Source organism: Scyliorhinus canicula, chromosome 8, assembly GCF_902713615.1.
Source record: "Scyliorhinus canicula chromosome 8, sScyCan1.1, whole genome shotgun sequence".
Lineage (NCBI taxonomy): Eukaryota > Metazoa > Chordata > Chondrichthyes > Carcharhiniformes > Scyliorhinidae > Scyliorhinus > Scyliorhinus canicula.
Window position 1 is genome coordinate 122,331,492 of NC_052153.1, and position 24,844 is coordinate 122,356,335.

The 24,844-nt window shown below is 44.2% G+C and overlaps 1 protein-coding gene across 6 annotated transcripts in view; it reads right to left on the minus strand.

The window, feature by feature from the left end:
• Positions 1-15,330: 15,330 nt before the first annotated feature.
• pam (peptidylglycine alpha-amidating monooxygenase) overlaps positions 15,331-24,844 on the minus strand; it is a 351,236-nt gene continuing 341,722 nt past the window's right edge. For 5 of the 6 annotated variants that reach the window (XM_038805182.1, XM_038805179.1, XM_038805184.1 and 2 more), the window contains 5 exons: positions 23,859-23,958; positions 18,185-18,244; positions 17,480-17,683; positions 16,504-16,566; positions 15,331-16,222 (listed from right to left, as the gene is read on the minus strand). In XM_038805182.1, coding sequence (XP_038661110.1) covers positions 16,038-16,222; positions 16,504-16,566; positions 17,480-17,683; positions 18,185-18,244; positions 23,859-23,958 — 612 coding nt within the window. In that variant the 3' untranslated portion in view covers positions 15,331-16,037. The remainder of the gene's footprint in view (positions 16,223-16,503; positions 16,567-17,479; positions 17,684-18,184; positions 18,245-23,858; positions 23,959-24,844) is intronic. The other variant, XM_038805183.1, reaches the window with a different exon arrangement.

Below are 24,844 nucleotides of genomic sequence, written 5' to 3' on the forward strand. Positions count from 1 at the left end.
CTCGCAGGTAGGAGGTTCACCCTCATCACCGACCAGAGATCGGTTGCCTTCATGTTTGATAACTCACAAAGGGGCAAAATTTAAAATGATAAAATCCTGCGGGGGAGGATCGAACTCTCCACCTACAAGTATGATATTATGTATCGACCGGGGAAGCTCAACGAGCCCCCAGATGCCCTGTCCCGCGGCACGTGCGCAAGCGCGCAAGGTGACCACCTGAAAGCTATCCACAATGACCTCTGCCACCCGGGGGTCACCTGGCTCGCCCACTACGTCAAAGCCCGAAATCTGCCTTTCTCCACCGAGGAGGTAAAAGCCATCACCAGGGATTGCCCGATCTGCGCGGAGTGCAAACCGCACTTCTATAGACAGTGGTGATTGTATATCTGTGTAGATGCAATACAACTGAGCAAGCATTAGAGGGAGCATGGGAGAGATATAAAGGCAGAAGAACAGGAAGTCAGGACACTTCACAGAACGGGAACTGGGAGCAGGACATAGACAAGCAGCATCGAAGTAACTTTAAGTTAAGCACTGAAGAGAGAACGAACTTACAATAAAGCATCTACTTCAACTTTAAGACTACGAGCTTTATTAAGACACAAGGAACAACACATAGACCAGACACGGCCCACCTGGTAAAGGCTTCCAAGCCCTTTGAACGCCTGAGCATCGATTTCAAAGGGCCACTTCCCTCGACCAATCGAAATGTGTACTTTCTGAACGTCATCGATGAGTTCTCCCGCTTTCTGTTTGCCATCCCGTGCCCCTATATGACCTCCCACACAGTCATCAGAGCCCTGCACAATATCTTCACCCTGTTTGGTTTCCCCAGCTATGTACACAGCGACAGGGGTTTGTCCTTTATGAGCGACGAGCTGCGGCAGTACCTGCTCGACAAGGGCATCGCCTCGCGCAGGACTATCAGCTACAACCCCAGGGGGAAATGGGCAGGTGGAGAGGGAGAACGCGACGGTCTGGAAGACCATCCTACTGACCCTCCGGTCCAGGAATCTTCCGACCTCCCATTGGCAGGAGGTCCTCCCCAACGCGCTCCATGCTATAAGGTCCCTCCTATCCACCGCCACATACCAGACCCCTCACAAACGGCTATTTGTTTTTTCTAGGGGCACTACCACGGGGGTTTCGCTTCCAGCTTGGTTGAAGACACCGGGCCCGGTTCTCCGCCGGAAGCACGTCCGGGCACACAAAACTATCCGCTCGTAGAAAGAGTGCCCCTACTCCATTCAAACCCCCAATACGCTTTCATCGAATACCCCAATGGCCGTCAGGACACTGTTTCCCTCCTGGACCTGGCGCCTGCAGGATCCAACCCCACCACCACTACCGCTGAGGTACCCCCCATGGTACACCCCACCCAACCCCCCGCGCCCTGCGGGGGGCACCTATATGTTCACTGCCCATGCTCCGCGCCCCCGCGCCTATAGGTTTCCTACGTTCCCCGTCACCCGTTGCACCGTCGGGTATGAAGCTCGGACTGAATCACCCCCGGAGTCCACCATCGTACCCTCACTGACTGCCACCACCCAGCCACCCGAAGAGGCTGCTACCCCGGTGCTCCGCCGATTCCAAAGGACGACTCGGCCACCGGACCGGCTCAATTTGTAGACCCGTCACCCCCGCCGGACTGGATTTTTTTACAGGGGGTGAATGTGGTAAATTATATGCCTCGTAATTCACACTGTATTGCCTTGCATGTATTGTGTCCTTGTCGGCTCTGTATGTGAGCCGTTGCATGGCTCTGCCCATAGGGGGAGATGAGGAGTTTGTACTGGGCTCCACCCATGGCTCCTCCCATGGCTCCGCCCATGGCTCCTCCCACTAACCGGAAGTATAAAGCACTGCAGCTGTAAGCCTGCTCTCAGTTCCTCTGGTCGCAGGCTGGCTTAGTTGTAAGACTATTAAAACCACAGTTTACTTCCAATCACGTGTCTAGTGAATTGATGGTCACATCAAGTATAGGATGTGATTTAAACACCGTGTTGTGCCTGGTGCAGATCTGGGCGTGAAAGGCCGGGAAAGTCCAAAAATCTAGGTTTGTGCCGGGCGTGAATCAGTTTGCCATCTAACCGGTCCTTTCCCGATAGCAAGTTCCAGATATCGCCCAAATATGGCGAGCATATCATTAACCCTAATTTATGTTCATTTCCATTTCATTAGCGAGATTAAAGTTGAATGTAATGGCCTCTTGGAATTAACTGGCTCCCCAGAGAGAAATCGCATGGGTGTTGTTTAGTACTCCTTTCTAAAAAGTCAAAGCTGGCGCAATGGCTGCTGAGGGGAACTGAGGAGATGAGTAGCCATTTTGATTTTTCAGCATGCAGCTCAAGGGCACTAGAACTGCTGCCCCAGTGCTCTGGAGGGAGGCCGGAGGCAATGGGGACCCCCGGGGGTGTCAGGCTTGGTCAAGGGAGCTGAAGCACTCCAGGTTGGGGGTTGCCTCTGGGTTGGGTGGGGTGTGATGGACTTTTGTCTGTGTGGCCTTCAAGCCATCTTTGAATATTGTGGATACCCAGAACAGGGGAACAACAGCTGCTGCTGCCTGCCATACCAAAAACCAGGACAGAAACTTGTCTTGGTTATATGCTAAAGATCACTTTAACTCCCTTTGATTGTGAGCATCTTCTAGCTTCACAGCTGAAGGCTATTGCTAATAAGGAATTGGCCTTGTTAGTTATGAGAGCACTTCACAGCAGCAGGTTGTGTTTGCTGCTTGCTTCTGCTGATGGCTATGCCTGGAGGCTGCTGTGCTGTTTCCTCACTGGATATAATAAAATATGCTCAGGCTTATCCTCCATTTCTGTTGAGGAACATGCGACGGGTGATACCGTCTGTTTGTATTTGTGAAAATGAACTGATATAGCTTTGTATTGGTGCCAATATGGAACGGTGACGTTTCCTTGTTGTTTAATGGTTAGTGTGAGATGTGGAATGTTACATTGTTGATTTTCAAATCTTTGTTCCTATTGACTGTTTAATAAACAAAATATTCTCAAGTGGCTTCTCTTGGGTTTACGTGCCATGTCTCTGACGATGATTATTGCAGCACATTTCAATCAAACTTTAAAGACAGAACAGTTTGCCTGAATTCTCGAAGTGCAACATCATAGAGGCAGCAGCCAACAATCAAACACTGGGCTTCATAGACCTGGGCTTCAGCACTCGGGATATCCTCATGAACAAAAGGTGAGGCTGTGGATCAGTGGATCAGGCACGTGAGCACAATCTCCATAATGTTCTCGGCAGGGATCTTGGGTCTCCTGATGTGGCTGGGGGTGTGTGCAGAGCGATATTCTCCAGAACAACTGGCTGACTGGGTGGCACTCTGAGAGCAGGAGGGACACTTAAGGGTGAGCGTCCCGGGATGGAAGCCCGAACTGATTGTCAGTCTCTCTTCTCCAATTCCTTACATATAAACATGTGCAGGTTAGGTGGATTGGCAATGCTGAATTGCCCCATAGTGTCCAAAAGATTAGGGAGGGTTACTGGGTTACGGGAATAGGATGGAGGCGTGTGCTTAAGTAGAGTGGTCTTTCCAAGGCCGGTGCAGATGCGATGGGCCAAATGGCCTCCTTTTGCACTGTGGGGATTCTATGATTCAAGGTATAACAACATGGCTGACTATGTCAGTCCCGCAGAGGTTACCCTCGCGGTGCTTGTGGAAGCCAAGGCAACCAGACACTGGAGAAGGCAGCAGCGTCGACGCAGGCTGGAAGCGGCACCTCATGTGCAGAAGGCCACTACACACGCTGAAGGCCTGAGCGCCCATCAGGTTGAGGAGGAACCCAAAAGCGGATGCCAGAGACGGCCCAAGATGTTCAGGCATTGTTGGTCTTTTGAGGAGATTTGAGACAGAATGTTCCGCAGAAGACTCGGTCTCAACAAGGGGATGGTGTGGCTCCTGTGCCACGTCCTCGTGAACTTGGAACCCCGTGGAGGAGGAGGACACCCACTTCTGGTGGCCATGAAGGTCACCGCAGTCCTGAACTTCTTTGCCATTGGTTCATTCCAGGGCTCGAGCAGAGACTTATGCAGCATTTCCCAAACTGCAGCCCACAAGTGCATCCATGAGGTCACGGGTGCCCTGTATACCCTTGCAGCAGACTATATCAACTGGATCAAGCCCACCTAGATGATCGGACTGCAGGATTCTGCGCCATTGCCGGGATACCCCAGGTCCAGTAGGTAATTGAAGCCATATATGTTGTCTTGCGCGCACCAAGGCATCAGGAAGTGCCCTTCATTGACAGTAAGGGGTTCCACTCCTTAATTGTTCAACTCATGTGCAACCACCACCTCAGAATCATGCACGCGTGTGCACGCTTCCCAGGAAGCATGTATGACAGCTATACCTGGGGGACTCGGAAATCCCTGGCCTCTTTGAGGACCACCCCATGATGATGATTTGACTCCTGAGGGATAAAGGGTACCAGCGAAGGCCAGAGACCGAGGTGGGGACCCAATATAGCAATGCCCATGTTGCTACCAGTGCTGTGATGGAGTGGTGCATTGGACTGTTCAAAATGCAGTTCTGATGCCTGAACCGCTCTGGTGATGAACTGCAGTACACCCCATGGAGGGTCTCCCTCCGCAACCAGGAACAGCAGTGGGGTGACATGCTGGAGGAGGAATGTGTGGCCTAGACTGAGGAAGAGATAGAACAGGAGGAGATGGTGGAAGAGCACATGGAGGAGCCAGAGGATGGAGGACAGATGGCGATGGCAAAGGTCAGGCATGCTTGGAGGACCAGGGAGGCCCTCATCCTCAACCGATTTGCATAGGATGAGGCTTTATCCGTCAACTCAACCCCTCCTCACCCCACTATTCCCCTGCTTGCCCCACCATTCCCCTCCTTCCTTTGCCCTTAGCAGTGGTCCTCGGTGACTTGTCCACGCTCTGGAGTGCCTCATCAACGTCCAGCTGCATCTGGGACACATCCCTCAGCAACTGAGATGTGATGTCGAGGCCCTCAGCCATGGTCGTCACAGACTGAGCCAAGCTTTGGACACCACCACTTAAGACACTGACTTTGTGCTGCAAGTTTTCCACTGCAGCACTACCCTAGCAGTGTTGGCCTCGGTGCCACGTATTGATGGCATCATCTTCTGCACCCGTAGAATTTGGGACTCCTCTAATCAGTTATGCACTCATTGGAATGTTGCTGACATCCCCTCCTGAATCTCACAGTCTTGTCCTAGCATCAGATCCGGGATAACCTTGTCCAGAGGCTCGGCCTCTGATTGGGACTCAGTAGAGATCCAGCAGACCAGACATCCCTTGGATGTTCCTACCTCTACCTGATATGCATTAGCAACTGTGTGGTGCTCATCAGTTGGTGCCCCAGAAGCCTGTGCATTAATGTCACCCACCAAGATGTGTGTTTCTGCGCTGGTGGATAGCTTGATGCCTCAGTGGTGGTATCCTATGTGCTCTCCTCCGAGGTGGTCCCTTGGGTAGCGGCCGGGGTTGGGGGGGGGGGGGGCAGGGCAGGGCAGGTCAACTATGGATGGTGGGGCCCCATCATATGGGAGATTCTGGGAGAGAATCCCTACTGTGCAGAAGCAGGCCATTTGGCCCATCGGGTCTGCACCTCCACTCCCCTGCACTATCCCCTTAACCCCAAAACCTCACCTAACCTTTGGACACGAAGGGGCAACTTAACATTGCTAAGCCACCTAACCTGCACATCTTTAGACAGTGGAAGGAAACCGGAACACCCGGATGAAACCCACACAGACACGGGGAGAATGTGCAAACTCCATACAGTCACCCAAGGCCGGAATTGAAAATGGGTGCCTGGTGGTGTGAGGCAGCAGTGCTCACCACTGTGCCACCCTATTGTGGTCTCCTCCCAGGATGGACATGTAGTCAGGAAAGGATCATTTTGTCAAACATGAGGCAGGTAATCTGGATGAAGGGGCAGTGGGTCCTCACCTCTATGACGCAAGCCAACCTCGCTGCCGGTCTCGGTCATCCCTACAATTTTAAAGGCCTGTTCCTGAGAGGGGTGAGGATTCGGAACTCTGGTACTTCCAAACCACCCCCTCACCCCCTCGTCTTGGCCCTTTCCCACTTATTATGGACTATCTTCTCCTATGGAGACAAAGAGAGGGCTTTGTGAGCCACGCACTTAATGGATCAGGGCAGTCTATAGCAGGTTGCATGTGTGGTCACCGCACTTGGACATGGAGGGGTTGTGCTGGTAGGTGCCGGGGGTACTGGAACAAGCACAAAGATCAGATATGGGGAGGGTGCCAGGTGTCAGCCAGTGATTTTTGGGGGGCGGGGTTTGGGAATTTGAGGGGTGGCAGGTGGAACTGATGTCAGGAGAGAGGTTGTGACAGCACGGTGGACAGTGGTTAGCATTGCTGCCTCACGGCGCCGAGGTCCTAGGTTCGATCCCGGCTCTGGGTCACTGTCCGTGTGGAGTTTGCACATTCTCCCCATGTTTGCGTGGGTTTCGCCCCCACAACCCAAAGATGTGCAAGGTAGGTAGATTGGCTATGCTAAATTGCCCCTTAATTGGAAAAAATGAATTGGGTACTCTAAATTTTTTTTTTAAAGGAGAGAGGTTGTAACTTACCCTTTCTGTTCGGGGGGAGCAGGATGCCCAGTCTTGCATTAATGGCCTTGAGAAGCCGCTCAGGTCGGTATCCCCAAAGGGAGGGGCAGGTCTGTGCACAATAATGCTTGTGTGTTGACTCAGAGTGATTGGTGAGGAAGTGTTGAAAAGCAACTCCCCTTGTTATCGGTGAGACACTGAGGTGTGAGTCTGGTGAATCAGTCAGCCAGTAATGGCAAGACGTTTGTGGGGTCTTTTTTTTGGCGCCAAGTACCGTTAATAACGGGCTGCAATCTTGCTGACGCAGCCGTTGAGAAACACCTTGCCAATCGTGCCCAAAATTACACTTTGAAATGTTTACGTTAAATGACATCCTCAGCTTATGGGGTGAAATAGATCAAAGGACATGAGGGGATAGCAGGAACAGGTTACCGAGTTGGAAGGGCTATGTATTCTATGTATTCCAGTTCCCTGGAGTTAAAGGACAACCAACATTCCATTAATGATTTTAATTATCTTTGTATCTGTGCACTGTTATTGTGATTTCTGTACTTGGACCTCTAAATAATAATAATAATGTTCTGCTTTTCCAGAGTTCCTAGCTTCTCATACCTCATCTACCCAATGTTCCATTGATGGTGAAAAAAAGTAGTTGAAAATTAAGAAAAAGATATCCACTCATTAATCTCAGAACGTCCGCCCGACTCATTTTCCAGCAAAAAAAATCAGCCAATGTTGAAAGAGGTGGGAGCCATTTTAAAATACTTAATTGTCGGACCCCAACTGAATTCTGAAACACCAGTGATCCAAGTATGTACTGCATATGCTTTCCCAGAGATGCTGAAAATAAAGCAACTTAACAGTCCTTAAAAAGACCACCAGGCCACTCCAAAAACAGGAACAAAGTGTGGCATTGTCAAGTTTTGTAAGTAGCGGTGGAGATTGATAAATTTGCCTAGCTCCCGAAAAAACTTCCAACCAATTGACAATTGTTCGGTAACCCCTCCATTATGGGATTGCCTTCCATGAACCTTTTAAAGGAATCCTTTGGACTGCATATAAAACTGCTCCGAAACATATCTCCTGCTGCATGTAGGTGATACTCGAGAGCCAATGATGCTCCTCTGTATTGTGGTTTTATGCATCTCTTATGATTGAAGCAACCCGACTCTCATGGCATATGCTGTGACCAGGTACAAAGCTCACAAGATTAGTCATGAGGTTTGCCTCGGACTTCACCTTGTCTAGGTTTTGGGTTCTATAAAATCATCCTTTTTCTTCATATGGCACCAAAATCCTTATATTTACAATAGAATCCTAGAGAACTGAGTCTGAATGCTGAGGGAACACTCCCCCGTTAAATGTCACTTTCAGCTCTGTCTGCTCCCGCACCATGATGCAGTACTGCATATATAATCAGACTGCATGAAATGATGCAGTAGCTTACCTTGGCTGCGCAGATTGAAACTTCTTCCTGCACCAAAAAAGCCTCGAGGTTCGCACTCGGAGATGGCACTCAATGTAACAACTACCTACCTTTCACAAACACCTATCACAATCTTTTGAAATGTGCCTTTAATCCAAACAAATCATTCTTCTTGCTCTATGTTTTGATGCTCTCTATGCATTTCTTCAAATTAGTTGCATTCCTTATTACTCAGGTTAACCTGCTTCTTCCAGTGCCGTTGCCCTATTAAGCAGTGAGTTTTATATCCTGCTCGTAAACCAGATGTGTCATTCACCCAGGAATTTTCCAGTTTCTATATATATATATATATATTCCCCACCCACTTCCTTGTTTCCGCACTGCAGGTAATGTTGGTCTCTTTTCTCTGTATAGCCCTTTTGGGGTCTAATATCCTACCCCTATGCTGTTACCCACATTTCTCTCCCCCCCCCCCCCCCCCATGAGGTGTTTAAGCTTGAAGTCTCAGCAGAAGCACTTTTGCCTCCAAATCTAGTGGGTTTAAGCTCCATTTCAAATACTTCAAAGCACTCCCGAGAGTGTCACACGCTGTCCTTCAGTTAAGGCATTAAATTGAGGTTCTGTCTGCCCTTGCAGGTGGGCGTAAAGGAACCCATGGTGCTATCTGAAGAGAAGGGGAGTTCTCCCATTTACCTCACAAGCAGCATCACTGAGCCAACAGATGACATAGTGATTTATTTGCTATTGTGGTACCCTGCTGTATGCAAATTGGCTACAGCATTTCATACATTCTAACAGTGACAACACTTCAAAATTCTCAATTGACTGCAAAACACTTTGAAGCATCAACAGGCTACATAATTGAAAGTTCTGTAAATTGTACTACATTTGAAGTTTGTCTTTTGTGTAGGTCTTAGGAACTTGTACGATTACCACTTGGGACTCTAAATAAAAGCCTTCAGCATTAAAAAAATGTCAGATGTTTCCATTATCCGCACACTCAAAAATGAGAATGCATAGGGGTATGGTAACATAGTGGTTGTGTTGCAGGACTAGATCGAATCATAGAATGGTGTCAGCACAGGTGGAGACCTTTCAGTCCAAGTGGCTGTAGCAGCTGATATTACACCAAGCTCTGCCATGCTTTTACTTTTAGATGTTTATCCAATTCACCCATGTAAACCTTGATGAAAATACCTCCGCTAAACTCAGATAATGCAAACCAGATCCTAACCACTTGCTGCTTAAAAATGTTTTGCTCATGTCACAGTTGGTTTTTTACCAATCACCTTCAATCACTACCCCCTTCCCCTAGTGGGAAGTTTTTTCCTCGCGACTCCAGGCCCCTCATGATTTTGAATCTTTCTATCAACTCTCCTCTCAACCTTCTCTTAGCCAAGGAGAACAAACCCAACTTCTCCAAATAACTTAAATCCCTCATTCCTGGAACCATTCTCATAAATGCTTTCTGTGTCCTCTTTCAATTCTTTCCTAAAGTGCAGTGTTAGAATTGAATACTCCAGCGGAAGCCAAACGAGGTTCATTGAAGCTTCCTTGCCTTTGTACTCTGCCTCAATTTATAAAGCCCAGGATCCCAGATGACTTTTTAAAAAATATTTATTTTTATTCAAATAGCATTTTCATTATAACACAATACAACCAACCCCAACCTATTCCCAAAATGCACCCACCCAGTCCCCCTACCCCCATAAACAAAATCTTAAGAAACCCTATACCCCACCCACCAAAATGAAGATTCCCCCCAAAGCTGACAGTAACCAGCTCCCTAAAAAAGATGAAAGGCTGCTCCCTCAGGTAGAACCCTCCCACCAACCCCCTCATGGTATACTTGATCTTTTCTAGGTGCACTAATTCCATCAGGTCCCCCAATCAAGCCGAGGCCTCAGGTGACACTGGAGACCTCCACCCAAGCAGAACTCACCTCTGGGCTATTAATTCAATCCTGTCAGCAGCATCAGTGAGTCAGATACCCCGAACGTGGCATCCAACAGGCACGGTTCCAGCTGAACGCCTAAAATCTTGGACTGTATCAAAAAAGGAGACCCAGAAACTAACAAGCTTGGGGCAAGACCAAAACATGTGCATGTAATTCGCCGGTTCCCCAGAGCACCGCTCACACCTATCCTCCACCCCTGGGAGAACTCACTCATATGCGTCGTAGTAAAGTGTGCCACTTGTACCCTTGAACTGGAACAGGCTTACCCTCACACGAAAGGGAAAATGCTGGAAAATCTCAGCAAGTCTGGCTGCATCTGTAGGGAGAGAAAAGAGCTAATGTTTCAAGTCCGATGACTTTGTCAAAGCCAAAACGCTGGAGTAATCGGACTCGAAACGTTAGCTCTTTTCTCTCTCTACAGATGCTGCCAGACTAGCTGAGATTTTCCAGCATTTTCCCTTTCGTTTCAGATTCCAGCATCCGCAGTAATTTGCTCTTACCCTCACAGATGAGGATGTGAAATTTTAATTTTTCTTTTCAAAAGTTCTAAGTACCCAATTCATTTTTATCCAATTAAGGGACAATTAACGTGGCCAATCCACCTACCGTGCATATCTTTGGATTGTGGGGATGAGATCCAGGCAGACACAGGGAGAATGTACAAACTACACATGGAAAGTGACCCGGGGCCAGGATCGAACCCGGTTCCTCGGTGCTGTGAGGCAGCAGTGCTAAATATTACACCACCGTGCTGTCCTACGAGGATGCGAAGTTGACCCTGTGAAGAACCCTCACTACACACTCCCCTCTCAAAGATTAAACCCAACTCATCCTCCCACTCCCTTTACCTCCTCCAATGACCCCTGCTCCGTCATCAACCACTGCTCATAAACTTCCAATATCATACCCTCCCCTAACTCGACAACTCAGTCCATAAGCAAAGGCACCAGAGGAAATGAAGGTAGTTCCTTACCTAAAAAAAACACCTACCTGAAAGTACCAAAATACATTTCCCCCTTGGGAGCTGGAATTTCTTAAACAGCTGGTCCAGGCTAGTGAACCTACCCCCAGAAACATGTCTCTAAACCCCTCCCTCTCCCATGCCCCAAACGATGAATCCAAGCCAGATGATACAAACCTATGGGGCGGGTTTCCCCGTTGCGACAGATTTCTGGTTCAGCTCACCATTGGGATTCTCCGTTTCGCTGGCTGGTCAATGGGGTTTCCCATTGTGGAGCAGCCGGAAAAATGGAGCATCTCGGAGGCAGAGAATTCAGCCCATGGTTTCTGCAACTCGGAGCCAAGAGAGACATGGAGCCCAGCTTAAAATGCTGCCTAAACTGATTACAAATCCTCAAAGTGGATAAAACCACCGGATTAGAAGAGAATCTAGCAGAGGAAAAATGTAGTGGCGCTGTAACCAGGATCCTCAGATTCGGCCCTATGCACAAAACCTCCTCCATCGACCCCCATATGGAGTCTGGATCCTTGAACCACTCCCGCACCTTATCAATATTTATTGCCCAGTAATAGCATAACAGATTGGATGTCAGCCTCCCCGACTGCCTATCCTTTTGCAAAAACATCCTACAAACCCGAGGAATCTCACAGTCCAAACAAATGTAGAAATGAATTTGTTAACCCTGCATAAGAAAGCCTTGGGAAGACAGACCGGGAGACACTGGAACAAAAACCTTGGGAGAATATTCGTCCTCACCGTCTGTACCCTTCCCGCTAGGGTCAGGACCAGGGTGTCTCACCTCTTCAAATCGGCTTTCACCCCATCCAGCAGACTAGAAAAGTTAAGTTTATGAAGCCCAAAGTTTACGAAGCGTGGCCCAACCACCCAGATACCGGACGTTAGCTTTGGCTGGATGGAATGGCAGCCCCCAGATGCCTTTCTCAATCTCCGCTGCCACCTTCCAGTTTATGTGCATATATTCCTAGGTCTCTCTCTTGTTTCTGCACTCTCCTTGAGAATTGTGACCTTTATTTTAGGTTGCTCTTTCTTATTCTCCTCACCTAGATATCCAATTTCATATTTCTTGGAGTGCCAGGAAAATAAAGAGTATAAAGAAACGCATATAATAGGTTCCTCAACCTATCAGTGCTAAAATCACCACTTTCCTTTTACTCCACAGGCTTCAATTTGGCTAGCAAGTTAATTATGTGGCACCTTATCAAACACTTTTGGAAGTCCATATACACTACATCAACCACATTACTCATTACCTTCTCTGTTCCCTTCTCAAAAGACAATTAGTTAACACAACTTGCCATTAATAAAGTTGTGCTGGCTTTCCCTAAATAATCCACAATTCAAGTGACTGATTTTATGCTGGACTATCATCTCCAAAAGATTTCCCACCACTGAGGTTAAACTGACAGTCTTTCAGGCTCTGAGTTTACCCATACACCTTTTTTGAACGGAGGTACAAACAGTTGTAAATTTCTGGTCCCCTGGCATCACCCCCAAAATCAACGTGGATTGGAAGATTATGACCAGTACCTCTGCAATTTCCACCCTGACTACCCTTAGTATCCTTGGATGCATCTGTTTTGTCCTGGTGACTTATCAACCCAAGTACAACCAGCCCTTCTTGTACATCCTCTTTATAACTTTTTAGCCCATCCAGTGTTGCATTATTTATTTAAGGGATGACATCATTAGAAGTGTCATGTGATCCAGTCTGAGTTTCACTTTTGCTTTGAGCAGAGCACATACTGACAGCTCTGATGTCTTCAAGCTTGATATCCTTTCCAATACTGTTATAGTATGTTCTTTGCCTAGTCTTAATAAATGAACCAACAAAGTATTTACCTAGTCACTTATGAATGATTGGTGCCTTGTACAGTAAATAAACCTAAGAGGTATATATCATAATCAAAACACAATATCCAATATCGCAACCACTTTCACTATGACTTTGACAGATAAACATACTCATTTAGTACCTTAGCAATGCTTTCTGGCTCCATATGTAGATCTCCTTTTTGATCCCTAATCTTCCGCACCTCTCCTCTATCCTTTTACTACTTAAAGGCTGAAAGATAACCTTTGAATTCCCTTTTGTTAGCTGCTAGCCTCTTCCCAGTCTCCCTTCGCCCCTCTGATATCTTTGTTAATTTCTCTTTTGAGCTTTCTATATTCAACCTGGCTCTATCAACCTGACATCTGTCATCCATCCCTTTTCTGCTTTCTCTTACTCTCTATCTCGCTCAGCTAGGAAGCTCGGACTTTAGTTGCTCCACTTTTCTCGTTTGAGAAAATGTACCTCAAGTGTACATTAACCATCCCCTCATTAAAGACAGTCCATTGTTCTGTTACAGCTCTGTCTGCCAATCTTTGATTCCAATTTACCTTGGCCAGAACCGTGCTCACCCCACTGTAATAGGCCCTCCCCCAATTTTGTATTTTTATACTTTAAATTGCTCCTTGTCCCATACTTAACCTTCACCTTATGATATGATCACTGTTCCTTAAATATTCACAACTGATATTCGATTCACTCCAATTTCAGAATCCAATCCAGCAATGCCATCTTCCTCACTGGGCCATAAACTCTGATCAAGAAGATTCGCAGAAACTACTTCAGAAACTCTCCTGCTTCTCTGTCCTTTACACTATTACTATCCCAGTTTACATTTGCATAATTGGAGTCCCCCATAATTATGACTCTATAGGTTTTGTAGCTCTCGGTAATTCCGAAGCAAATGTGTTCATCTATGTCCTGAATTTTTCGTTCATTGAGCGTATGCACCCACTAGGCCCGGAAGTGTGTGCGGAACGCACTTTCAGTCGTGAGCGTTCTCAGAACGTGATTTTACATTGGCTGGCCAATTAAAGGGCAGCCAGCAGGAAATGTGCACTGGGAAAGGCTTAGTGCTGCCGGGGAGGGCAGGAAGAGAATGGGGCACAGAGAAAATGAAGGGTGCAGGATGGTCCTTCTAACGTGCTCGCCACAGTGGACAGCTATTACTGAGAGCTGCAGATCTGTAAAAAAATTAAATGATGAAAAAACGCTGCAAAGGATGTCGAGGCAGCACATTCAAACACCAACCTCAGTCCACAGATTTTTATTTTAGTCCTGACATTTCATTCTGCCTTGGATCAAGGTTGCAGCTAAAACGTAAAGACTACCTGGCCAATTGGTCCATCCACCAACTGTAAAGGTAGACAGGCCACGTACAATTGAGGTCAATTGGCCTTTCATGGGCTAAATTACCCATTTGATTGTCGGCAGGCACATATCTGATTCTCACATGTGCCTGCCACCCAAAATATTGTGCAAGTGCTCGATGAGGTCAGAACGCATGTTCGATGTCTTTTTACATGATTTCACACGCTTCCGGGTTGGGCGCGCGCCTGCCCAAGCAATATAAAATTTTGGTCTATGTCTTTTCTACTAGCTGGTCTACAGAATACATCCAGTAGTGTTGTAATATTACTGGTTTTTAAAAACTCCAACCCAAGAGATTCCGTTGTTGACCCCCTCCAAGACATCCTTTCTTTCTATTTCTATAATACTTCCATTTATCATAACAGCTATTCCTCTGCATTACTTTTTTTTTCTTCCCACCTTTCCTGAACATCTTTCCAGAAATATTTATTACCCAGTTGTCCTTTTTTGAGCCATATTTCCATTATTGCCACAACGTCAGACTCCCATTTGGTTATGTTCACCTGCAGCTTACAGAGCTTATTTATCCTGCTTCACGTGGGTTAAATACATACACTGCAAACCCAACCTTATTGCTTTACTTTTTAGTCCAACCCAAGCAAATGTCTGTTTCATTTTCAGGTGATATTTGCTTATCCCAAGCATGTTTATCCTTTTTAATGCTATTTTCTGTTTTTTACCTGCCGACCAAGTTAGTCTGAACCCTCTCCAACAGCCTGAGCAAACTTCCCAGCAAGGGCACTGGTCCCAACTGAATCTGGGAATCTGAATGTAGTCATCTGGAAGACTGGGTTAATGCATAATATAAGCTAGGGAATTTAAATTTGATTCATTAAGTAAACCTGGAATAAAAATCCAACATCAGTAACGTGACCATGAAACTACCGGTTTGTTGTAAAAATCCAACTGATTCACTAATGTCCTTAAGGGAAGGAAGTCCTTAACAGGCCTGGTCTAGAAGTGACTCAAGCCCCCCAACAACGTGGTTGAATCTTAACTGCCCCTGCCATTGCATAGAAAATCACTCAGTTGCATTCAAGAAGGTAACTCACCACTACCTTTTCAAGGACAATTAGGGATGGGTTAAATGCCACCTTTGCCACAAACACCCATGTCTTGTAAATGAACATAGAAGCAGTTCCAGCCTTGAGAGTGTCTTAGACCCACATGAATGATGCCTGTATAAAATGAGTAATGCTCGCGAACACTTTATTACACAAATTACATTCAGCGACTGAAAATAGTGTTCTGACAATATAACAATTTGCAACCCCCCAGAAGTTAAGTATTTGACATTTACTTTGAATACATCAAAAAATGATTTTGGCTGTAAATACAGAATCCTGTTTTCTGTATATACAATTTTCTTTTCAATAACCAGGACAGTTATAGAGAGAAACTATGACAAAAAGTAGCAGCCTTGCTTCCCTTTGTAGCATAATTGGACTACAGTAGACTAAGGATGCTTGATAGAGAAGGCACAATGTTACTTACAACTGGAAATATCAAACTAAAGTGCCAGACAGGACGGTAGCCAAATGCTACAGCTCAAGCAAAGAGAAGTGACTGACTCACCAACACAGGTTTATAGCTCCAGCAAGGTAAGGCAGTAACAATTAAAAATATTATGGCCCAAAGCAGTAAGTTTTGCTTCAGTATTCAGACAATACTTGGTCCCGAGAATAAAACTGTCTTGATTGTTTAGATATGATGGCAAAAGCATGATATGAAACTCTCCACAAATAAATAAAAACGTACATGTTGTCTAGCCAAAACAGATTAGTACAGTTACTATCAAATACACATCCTGAATACATCTGCTTTGTGGGAAACAAAATGGGAACTCAATATATTGTCATCGTTATCAGGGCAAACTGGAATGAGCTTATTTCAAGAGGATGAAGTGGTGGGAGCAAGAGGTGGTGCAGGATACTCTTCTGTTTCTGAGTCAGTGCCTTCCTCATCGTCTTTTTCTTGATCACTTCCTTCAGTGCTCAATCTGTCAAAACCTTTTCGACTGTAACCTCTGTGGCTTGCAAAGAAGTTCCCCAAGTTTAGTCCTCGGCTGTTTTTTCCTGTCAAAAATAATATATTTTAATTTCTGCAGGCAATGCAAAATATCAGAACAGTTTTAGATCCACTGTGTACTGTCCATCTTTGTTTAAACCATTGTCATGGTGTGTAACATTTTGACAGCAATTAAACTGTGGAATTTATATATTTAATAGTCGAGTTAACAAAACAAGTTTTTGCTGATGGCATATCAGCAATGTTGCTGCAGGATTACTATGCGAGTGTTGGCAACCCCAGCAATAATTCTGGAAATAATTCTGCCTTCATTTTACAAGCATCTTACCTCTAAGTCTCCCCAAGATTCCTCCTGATGACTGTATTGACTCCAATTTACTGTCAGGATCTTCTATAAAGACAAAATAAAACAGGTCAGATGCTGTTTTTGAGAAACAATTCATATATTTCCAGAGGATTTATTTACAATGTCAGCTCACCCCCCCAAAAATGAAATGCTACCCTCATCCGGTCTCCCAATTGCCCGAAACACTTGGCTTTGAACCGTACCTGCTTCCTTTAAATTGTCTTTTTAAAAATTCCCTTTATGACAGGTAGTGCCTTAAAAAGGGGCCGTTCCTTTCTTTTCTGCACCCCAGTTACTCCACATCAATCCAACCAGGGGTGCGCTTTGCTGCTCCTGTCTCACCCAGCCTGAGTGACAAAGGGTGGGCGAGACAGGGCCTTTGGAATTACCGTGAAGCTAAATTCATCCAGAGTGACAATCTGCCAGAGCTTGCCATTCTGAGGAAGTTACTGGCCTATGTATATCTATAATGGTCAGTTTAGATTTGACACGGAGGTGACTGAGGTTAAAGAAATTTAATCTAGATTGCATTTAATACTGACAAAAGAGGATTGTTTGTCTTTGATGAGGTGAATATCCACTGTCAGGTGGATTGTAAATAATATGGGGGTAATCGCACAACCTTGCTTGACCTTGGTCTGGATTTTGAACACATCTGCTTCAGGTCCCCCACTCAACACATTTGAAGTATAAGGCAATGGCAGGATTGTAATGAAGTTTCTTGGGAATCCAAATGCTTTGGTCACATCAAAAGGGAATAGACTACTCTTGAACTCACTTGTGCTACTCACTCTCCTCAATGATTTTTGCCATTCCTGTGTTTATATATCTGATGCATTTTGTATATAACATACATGTGTTGCAGTTTACTGGTTAATGTAAGTAAAGTTAGTAAAAACAATTCAAACTTAAGTTCCAGTTAAAAGAAAGAATTTACATCATGAATCGTATTCTGTACCTCCATATATCTTGCCCTTTCGCCAGTGGATGAAGACTCCAATTCCTACTAACATCACAACAGGAATGATGAGCAGTAATGTAATAAGCACTGGAGAAACTGCAGTACTTGACTGTTTGAGGACACTGCTACTTTTATGCTTCTCCAAGACATCAGGTGCTCTCACCTTGCCTTCTATTTCTGCTTCCAGGAATGTTTCAGTTGCTTAAAATTGAAAAAAATATTCAGAAGAATGGTCATTATTAAACTTTACACGCCGAGCAATTTATTAGAATTCAAATTTGCCCCAATAATTCTGATACAAACCTGCTAAAATTAGTGTTTCAACTTTACAAATTTACCTTCAATATTCAACAGATCAAATAGCTACTTAACACTTGCCTATTGATACTACATAATATCAATAAGCTTAAAAACTTGCATTTATATACTGCCTTTCATGACAATAGCATGTCCCAAAGCACTTTACACCAATTAGTTACTTTTCAAGATTAGTCACTGTTATAATGTAGGAAACACACTAGTCAACTTGTGCACAGCAAACTCACACAAACAGCATTGTGACAATGTCCAGATTATTTGTTTTTGTGACATTGGTTTATGGATAAATATTTGTCAGGATAACTGTACATCCAAAATAAAGTAGCTTTTCTTTTGCAATGCAACACTTGCACGAAAAGATATTGCGACAAAGGACACACTTACCATCTATTTCATGCAACTCCAAGCCAGGTCCAGCTTTCTTTACTGAACGGTGCTCAGCTTCTGAAATTAAATATTAAAAAAAGCTTCTATATAAAGCTAAGACTCCAGAGGCTGCTGGACGTAAACTTTTAAAGGGGAATTAAGTTACAGTTTTTCCTCAAATCCCTCAGTTATAGGAAGAAATATTTACATACTTATTGCAAAGGTCAATGTTATTTAACACGTCCATGTCCAAATTACATACAATTGGAAACAAAACATATGTGTATCATTCAGGCAATGATTTACATCGTCATGACATGTTCATGAGACTAATGGACGAAGGAAATCCTATCACCATTACTGAATCTCAGATTAATTCTATCTTGTCTGACAGCCTGAAAAATGAGTTGTATAAATAAAAGGCTGAGAATTATTTTGAATGACACCAAGGTATGATTCTAGGTTGCCACCCAGGAAAACGCTCCAATGAAACTCCTGTGCCAAATAAACAATAAAATATACTATACAGTATGTTTGATATACATCCAAGGCATAATCAGACAAAAAATAATATGGAAAAATTCTAGAGTATCGAATCAATGAGGATAAAGCCATAGCCGCTGGTAGTTGGGAGATTGCAGAAAATGTTGGAGTCAGAGGAACATAATATAAGTTCAATAGTGGGGTTGTAGTTTTGGAAAAGCTTACAGAGAAGGAGGAATGAGGTTGTGGAGTGATCTAAACAGTCCCATCAAGCTGGAGAACAGAGAAGCAGCTTTGAAAGAAGCTGGTGCTGTCAGAGAGTCCAAAGAAGAGAAAGTGGGAATAAACACCATGATTATAGTCGCAGAGCATGTGATTTGTGACTTTGGTTTGGGCAAATTAATTTACAGCAGGTGCCGAAAGCTGATTGGAAGGATCCCAAGTATGGAAATGCTTAAAAGACAAACTGAGAACTAGCAAACAATGGCACAATGAAGGACTTTGAAGAGGAAAGAAAGGTTAGAATTGCAAACTTGTTTGCAAAGTCAAGGAAATTGAGGGTACGTTTTGCGAGTTGAGGGGTGTTCTTGTGGAGTCAGAGGGCATGGCTGTGGTACTAAATGAGTGCTTTGCATTTGTCATCAGTAGAAAGGAGGGGTGTAGCGATATTGTAGCGATAAAGAGGTACTTAGAAGATTATCATAGAATTTACAGAGCAGAAGGGGGCCATTCGGCCCATCGAGTCTGCACCGGCTCTTGGAAAGAGCACCCTACCCAAGGTCAACATCTCCACCCTATCCCCATAACCCAGTAACCCCACCCAACACCAAGGGCAATTTTGGACACTAAGGGCAATTTATCATGGCCAATCCACCTAACCTGCACATCTTTGGAATGTGGGAGGAAACCGGAGCACCCGGAGGAAACCCACACACACACGGGGAGGATGTGCAGACTCCGCACAGACAGTGACCCAGGCCAGAATCGAACCTGGGACCCTGGAGCTGTGAAGCGATTGTGCTATCCACAATGCTACCGTGCTGCCCTTATTGACTGTCCTCAAAATAGAAATACCACCCTGTTTGGATTGGATGCATCCGAGGTTACTGAAGGAATTAAGGGTGAAAATTGGAGAGGCTCTGTTCACAATCTTCCAGTCTTCCTTAGATGTGATAATAGTGAGGGGGCTGGAGGATTGTTCCATAACTGTTTAAAAAAGGGGAAGATTGGTAAACCATGTAGCTGGAGCCCGTGAGTCTAACCAGAGCAGTTGATGGAATTTGAATTCAATATAAATCTGGAATTAAAAGTCTAATGACAACCATGAAACCATTGACAATGGTCGTAAAACCCCATCTGGTTCACTAATGTCCTTTAGGGAAGGAAATCGGCCATCCTTACCTGGTCTGGCCTACAAGTGACTTGAAATTCACAGCAATGTGGCTGACTCTTAAGTGTCCTCAGGGATGAGCAATAAATGCTGGCTCAGCCAGCGATGCCCACATCCCATGAATGAATAAAAACAAACTATAGACTAATAAATGTACATCAGCACAAATTTATTAAAGCAAAGTCATGTTTGAATAACTTAATCAAGCATTTTGAAGTAATAGACAGAGCTGATAAGGATATTGCTATTGTTGTTGTTTGTATGAACAAAAAAGCATTTGACAGTGGAGCGGCATGGTAGCACTGTTGCTTCACAGCGCCAGGATCCCAGGTTCAATTCCTGCTTGGGTCACTGTCTGTGCAGAGTCTGCATGTTCTCCCAGCGTCTGCATGAGTTTCCTCCCGGTGCTCTGGTTTCCTCCCACAAGTCCCTAAAGATGTGCTGTTAGGTGAATTGGACATTCGGAGTTTTCCCTCTGTGTGCCCGAACAGGCACCGGAGTGTGGCGACTCGGGGATTTTCACAGTAACTTCAGTGCAGTGTTACTGGAAGCCTACTTGTGACACTAATAAAGATTATCATTATAGGCGAGAAGTGAAACAGTATGGTCGGAAGAATCAGGAGAGGCAATATAAACTATGGGCGGCATTCTCCGTCCTGCCAGCCCCGTTTCCGACATGGATTCTCTGTTCTGGCAGCCAGCCAATGGGGTTTCCCATTGTGGCCACCCCTAACGCCGTCAGGAGACCCGTCGGTGTGGGTGCGCTGCCGGCGAAGCGGAGGATCCTGCCGACAGAGAATCCCGCAACATATGATACAATATTAACAGGGATGCATGTGGATCTGTGAAGATGGCAGAACACATTGAGAAAAACTGTGGATCTCAGGCTTTATTATAGTCTACAAAAGCAACCAAGTATGCTGAGCTTTTATACACTAGCTAGTTCTCAGCTGAAATATTGTGTTAAATTTGGGGACCCCACTTTCTGAAACCACTTTCAGAAGGATGTCAAGGCTTAAGACAGGATGTAGAAGAGATTGATTAGGGTGGGACTAAGATGAGGGACTTGTGTGGAGACACTGAAGAAGCTGTGGTTGTTCTCCTTAGAGCAGAGAGGGTTCAGAGAAAATTAGATCTTGGTGTTTAAAATCATAAATGTTTTTGGATGGGCAGCACGGTGGAGCAGTGGGTTAGCCCTGCTGCCTCACGGCGCCGAGGTCCCAGGTTCAATCCCGGCTCTGGGTCACTGTCTGTGTGGAGTTTTCACATTCTCTCAGTGTTTGTGTGGGTTTCGCCCCCACAACCCAAAGATGTGCAGGGTAGGTGGATTGGCCACCCTAAATTGCCCCTTAATTGGAAAAAATGAATTGGGTACTCTAAATTTATTTTTAAAAATGTATTTTGATGGTAAAGGAGGAGAAAATATTTCCAGTGTCAGATCAGAAGGGTTTGTAACTAAAGGACGCAGATTTAAGGTGATTGGTAAAAGGACCATAGGCAATATGAGGACATTGAGTTACTGTAATTTGGAATGCACTGCCTGAAAGGTGATTGATGCAGATAACTTTCAAAAAGGAATTGGACAGTGAAAGGGGATAAAAACATTAAAGTAACAGAGAAAGAGCAAGACAATGGACTTACTGGATAGAAATACTGAAGTGCTGACAAGGGCTCTTTCTACGCTGTATGCTTCTATGAAATCAGGACTAGTAATCCTGTAATACTGGATAATAATACTCAACAGTAATGCTGTAATATAGGCCTCTCGACTGCACTACTGAGATAAATGAACACAAATCAAAGATGAAGCCACTGTTTCGGAACTTAAATCAACTCTAGAAGTATGATATTTTTTGTTGGACCTACTTTATTTCTGTGGTTATAACAAATTCATTTTTAAAAAAGTCTGGGACACTTTGTGCAAAAATATTTGTCTAAATTTAAAAAAAATGCAGGAACATTTCTAGTAACTACAGGCTGATCAATTTAGTATCAGTCATGAGATTTTAGAAATAATAATTGGGGAAGAAAAATCAACTGGCATTTGGAGAGGGTTGAATTAACTAAAGATTGCGAGCACAAATTTATAAAAGGCAGATCATGCTTGACTAATCAAATAGAATCTTTTGATAAAGTATCAAAGTAGGTTGACGAAGGGAATGCAATGGATGGTGTATATTGGCATTTTGAGAAAGCATGACAAATAATATCTAAAAGGCTGGTTAACAAAATTGAGGGTCATGTAACTGGTGTGGCAATATCAACTTGGGTAAAAAAAAGATAATTGGAGTAAGGGCAAAATTAGAGTGTCATAGGAAAAGGTTGCTGTTAATCCAGAGGATGGTAGATAGTGGTGTTTCCCAAGGGTCAGTGCTGGGATCACTGATTTTGACTTGAATATTGCAATACTGAACTTGGAGATGTGAGGAAAAGAGATGGTAATATCAATCGACTGCAACAGGACATTTAAAAAAAATGTATTTATGGGATATGGGCATCGCTGGTTAGGCCAGCATTTATTACCCATCCCTAGATGCCCTTCAGAAAGTGGTGGCGAGTTGCCTTCTTGAACTACTGAAGTCCTCGAGATATAGGTAAACCCACTGTTAGGGAGGGTGTTCCAGGATTTTGCCCCAGCGACCGTGAAGGAACGGCGATATATTTCCAAATCAGGGTGGTGGGTGACTTGGAGGGGAACCTCCAGGTGGGCTACATTCATGGGCTAGCAGAATGGGCATTAAGACATGGAATTTTAAGTGTGATGTGATGCATTTTGTCAGAAACGATAGGGAGAAGAAATAAAGACTTGATGATGCAGTTCTAAAGAATGTGCAGATATAGAGGGACCCAGGCTCCTGTGCTTTGATATTTGAAGGCAGCAGGATATATTGAGAGATTGGTTAGCAAAGCACCATGGGATCTTGGGCTTCATAAATTGTGGTATTGAGTACAAAAGCACAGAGGTTATGCTGAACTTTTATCAAGCTCAAGTTAGGCCTCAACTGGTGCATTGCATCCAGTTCTGGCCACCAGGTTTTAGTATGGATGTGATGGTCCTCGAGGGTGTAGAGGAGATTTACCAAAATGGTTCCAGGGATGAGGGATTTTAGCTACAATTTTAGGTTGAAGGAGCTGGGGCTGTTCTCCTACAGCAAAGGAGATTGAGGTACAGTTCAGTAGAGGTGTACAAGATTATGGCAGGTTTGGTTGTACAAGGACTAAAGGACAAAGATTTTGGGTAAGAGATGCTGAGGGGATGTGTGGAAGAACTTTCCTACACAACATGTGGTATTGACCTGGAACTTGCTGCCTATGATAGAATGGCAACAGAAACGATTAATGGTTTCAAAGGAAATTGGATGGAAATTGGAGGGAGCTGGATTCCCAGGACAGAGTGAGGGATGGAGCCTGGCTGGATTGGTCTGCAAGTGCCCTGGCAAGAACTTGATGGGTTAAATAGTATTCTTTGCATTATGAATCTATGACCTATCACTACTTTGATTGTGGGTGTGATGATATATCACCACGTTACATATACTATCCACGTCACAGGAACCAACTTAATTTAGAGCACATTTGATCTGTGGTCTAAATTCTCCATACCTTACATTCAATAGGCAGCATGAACTAAAATTGTAATTTGTTACATTGCCAAGAGGTGTTTTAAAACAAATAATGAAATGGTGATTTATTGGAACTATTTTTCTAAATAATGCTTTGATAATAATCATAAGCTGATATATCTCAGGAGAATATATAATATATATATAATACACACAACAGTGAAAGTCAAACAAAATGAATCAATTGAGAGCTTACTTTCTGCTGGTACAAATTTCCATACTATGTTTGCTTGAACATCCGCAACATATACAGTCTTATCGTCTGCTGCAACAATATCATGCGGCATCAAGAAGTTCTTCAGAAAATAAATAAATCCATGTTAACTTGCATATAAAAGTGAAAAAAAATGCAACATTCCATTAAATTACCAAGTCATAATCTGAAGTATAAAAAGATTTTGCATAATATTTCTAAGTACTTAAAAAAATCAGTAGCAGTTGAACCTTGAACTGTTTCTTCAACCTCTGCAACACTGTTCACTGTCACTCCCAACACAGTTCCTTTGCTATTAAAACCCTTATATATGTGTACACTTATCACCTCTAGATTCAACTATTCTAATGCCCTCTTTTTAGCTTTCAATCTTTCATGAGCCTCAATTTGTCCAAAGGTCTGCTGCATGAATATGAAACAATAAAACGTTTTTGAAAAATTATTTAAATCTACCACTAATTCTATTCTGAAAGAGTGGGACTGCATGATTGGTTAAATTAAACTTTCAGGGCCAGACAGCTTATCTGGCATTAATTATAACTTGTCATGCACCTAAAAAACAAAATCACATAACTGAATGCACCAGCCCTAACTGGGATTGTTAGTAACTAGTGGGTTAAGTACGCCAAATTCAAGCTCTTTTGTGGATTTCAACACAGAATTTATCAGCAAGGTTTGTTATAGTGCTCCTGTGGAGCAACAGAGTAACTCCTATCACAACTTCCAATTTCCACATTTAACTGTGTCAATGCGTACTCTGCAAGCCTGATTTACTCAATACCAACAGCAAGTGCTGTTATCCTTAATGCAAAATTCAGGTTCAAGTCATTTAATTATTTTCTCTCTCCAATTAACTTTTCAAATATGCTTGCATTTTATTTGTCAAATCTTTCTTTCTTTCCCTTTTAAAACCTTTTGCGGATTTTATTTTGACCGTTGTTTTTGATAGTGCAGTCCATGTTCCATAA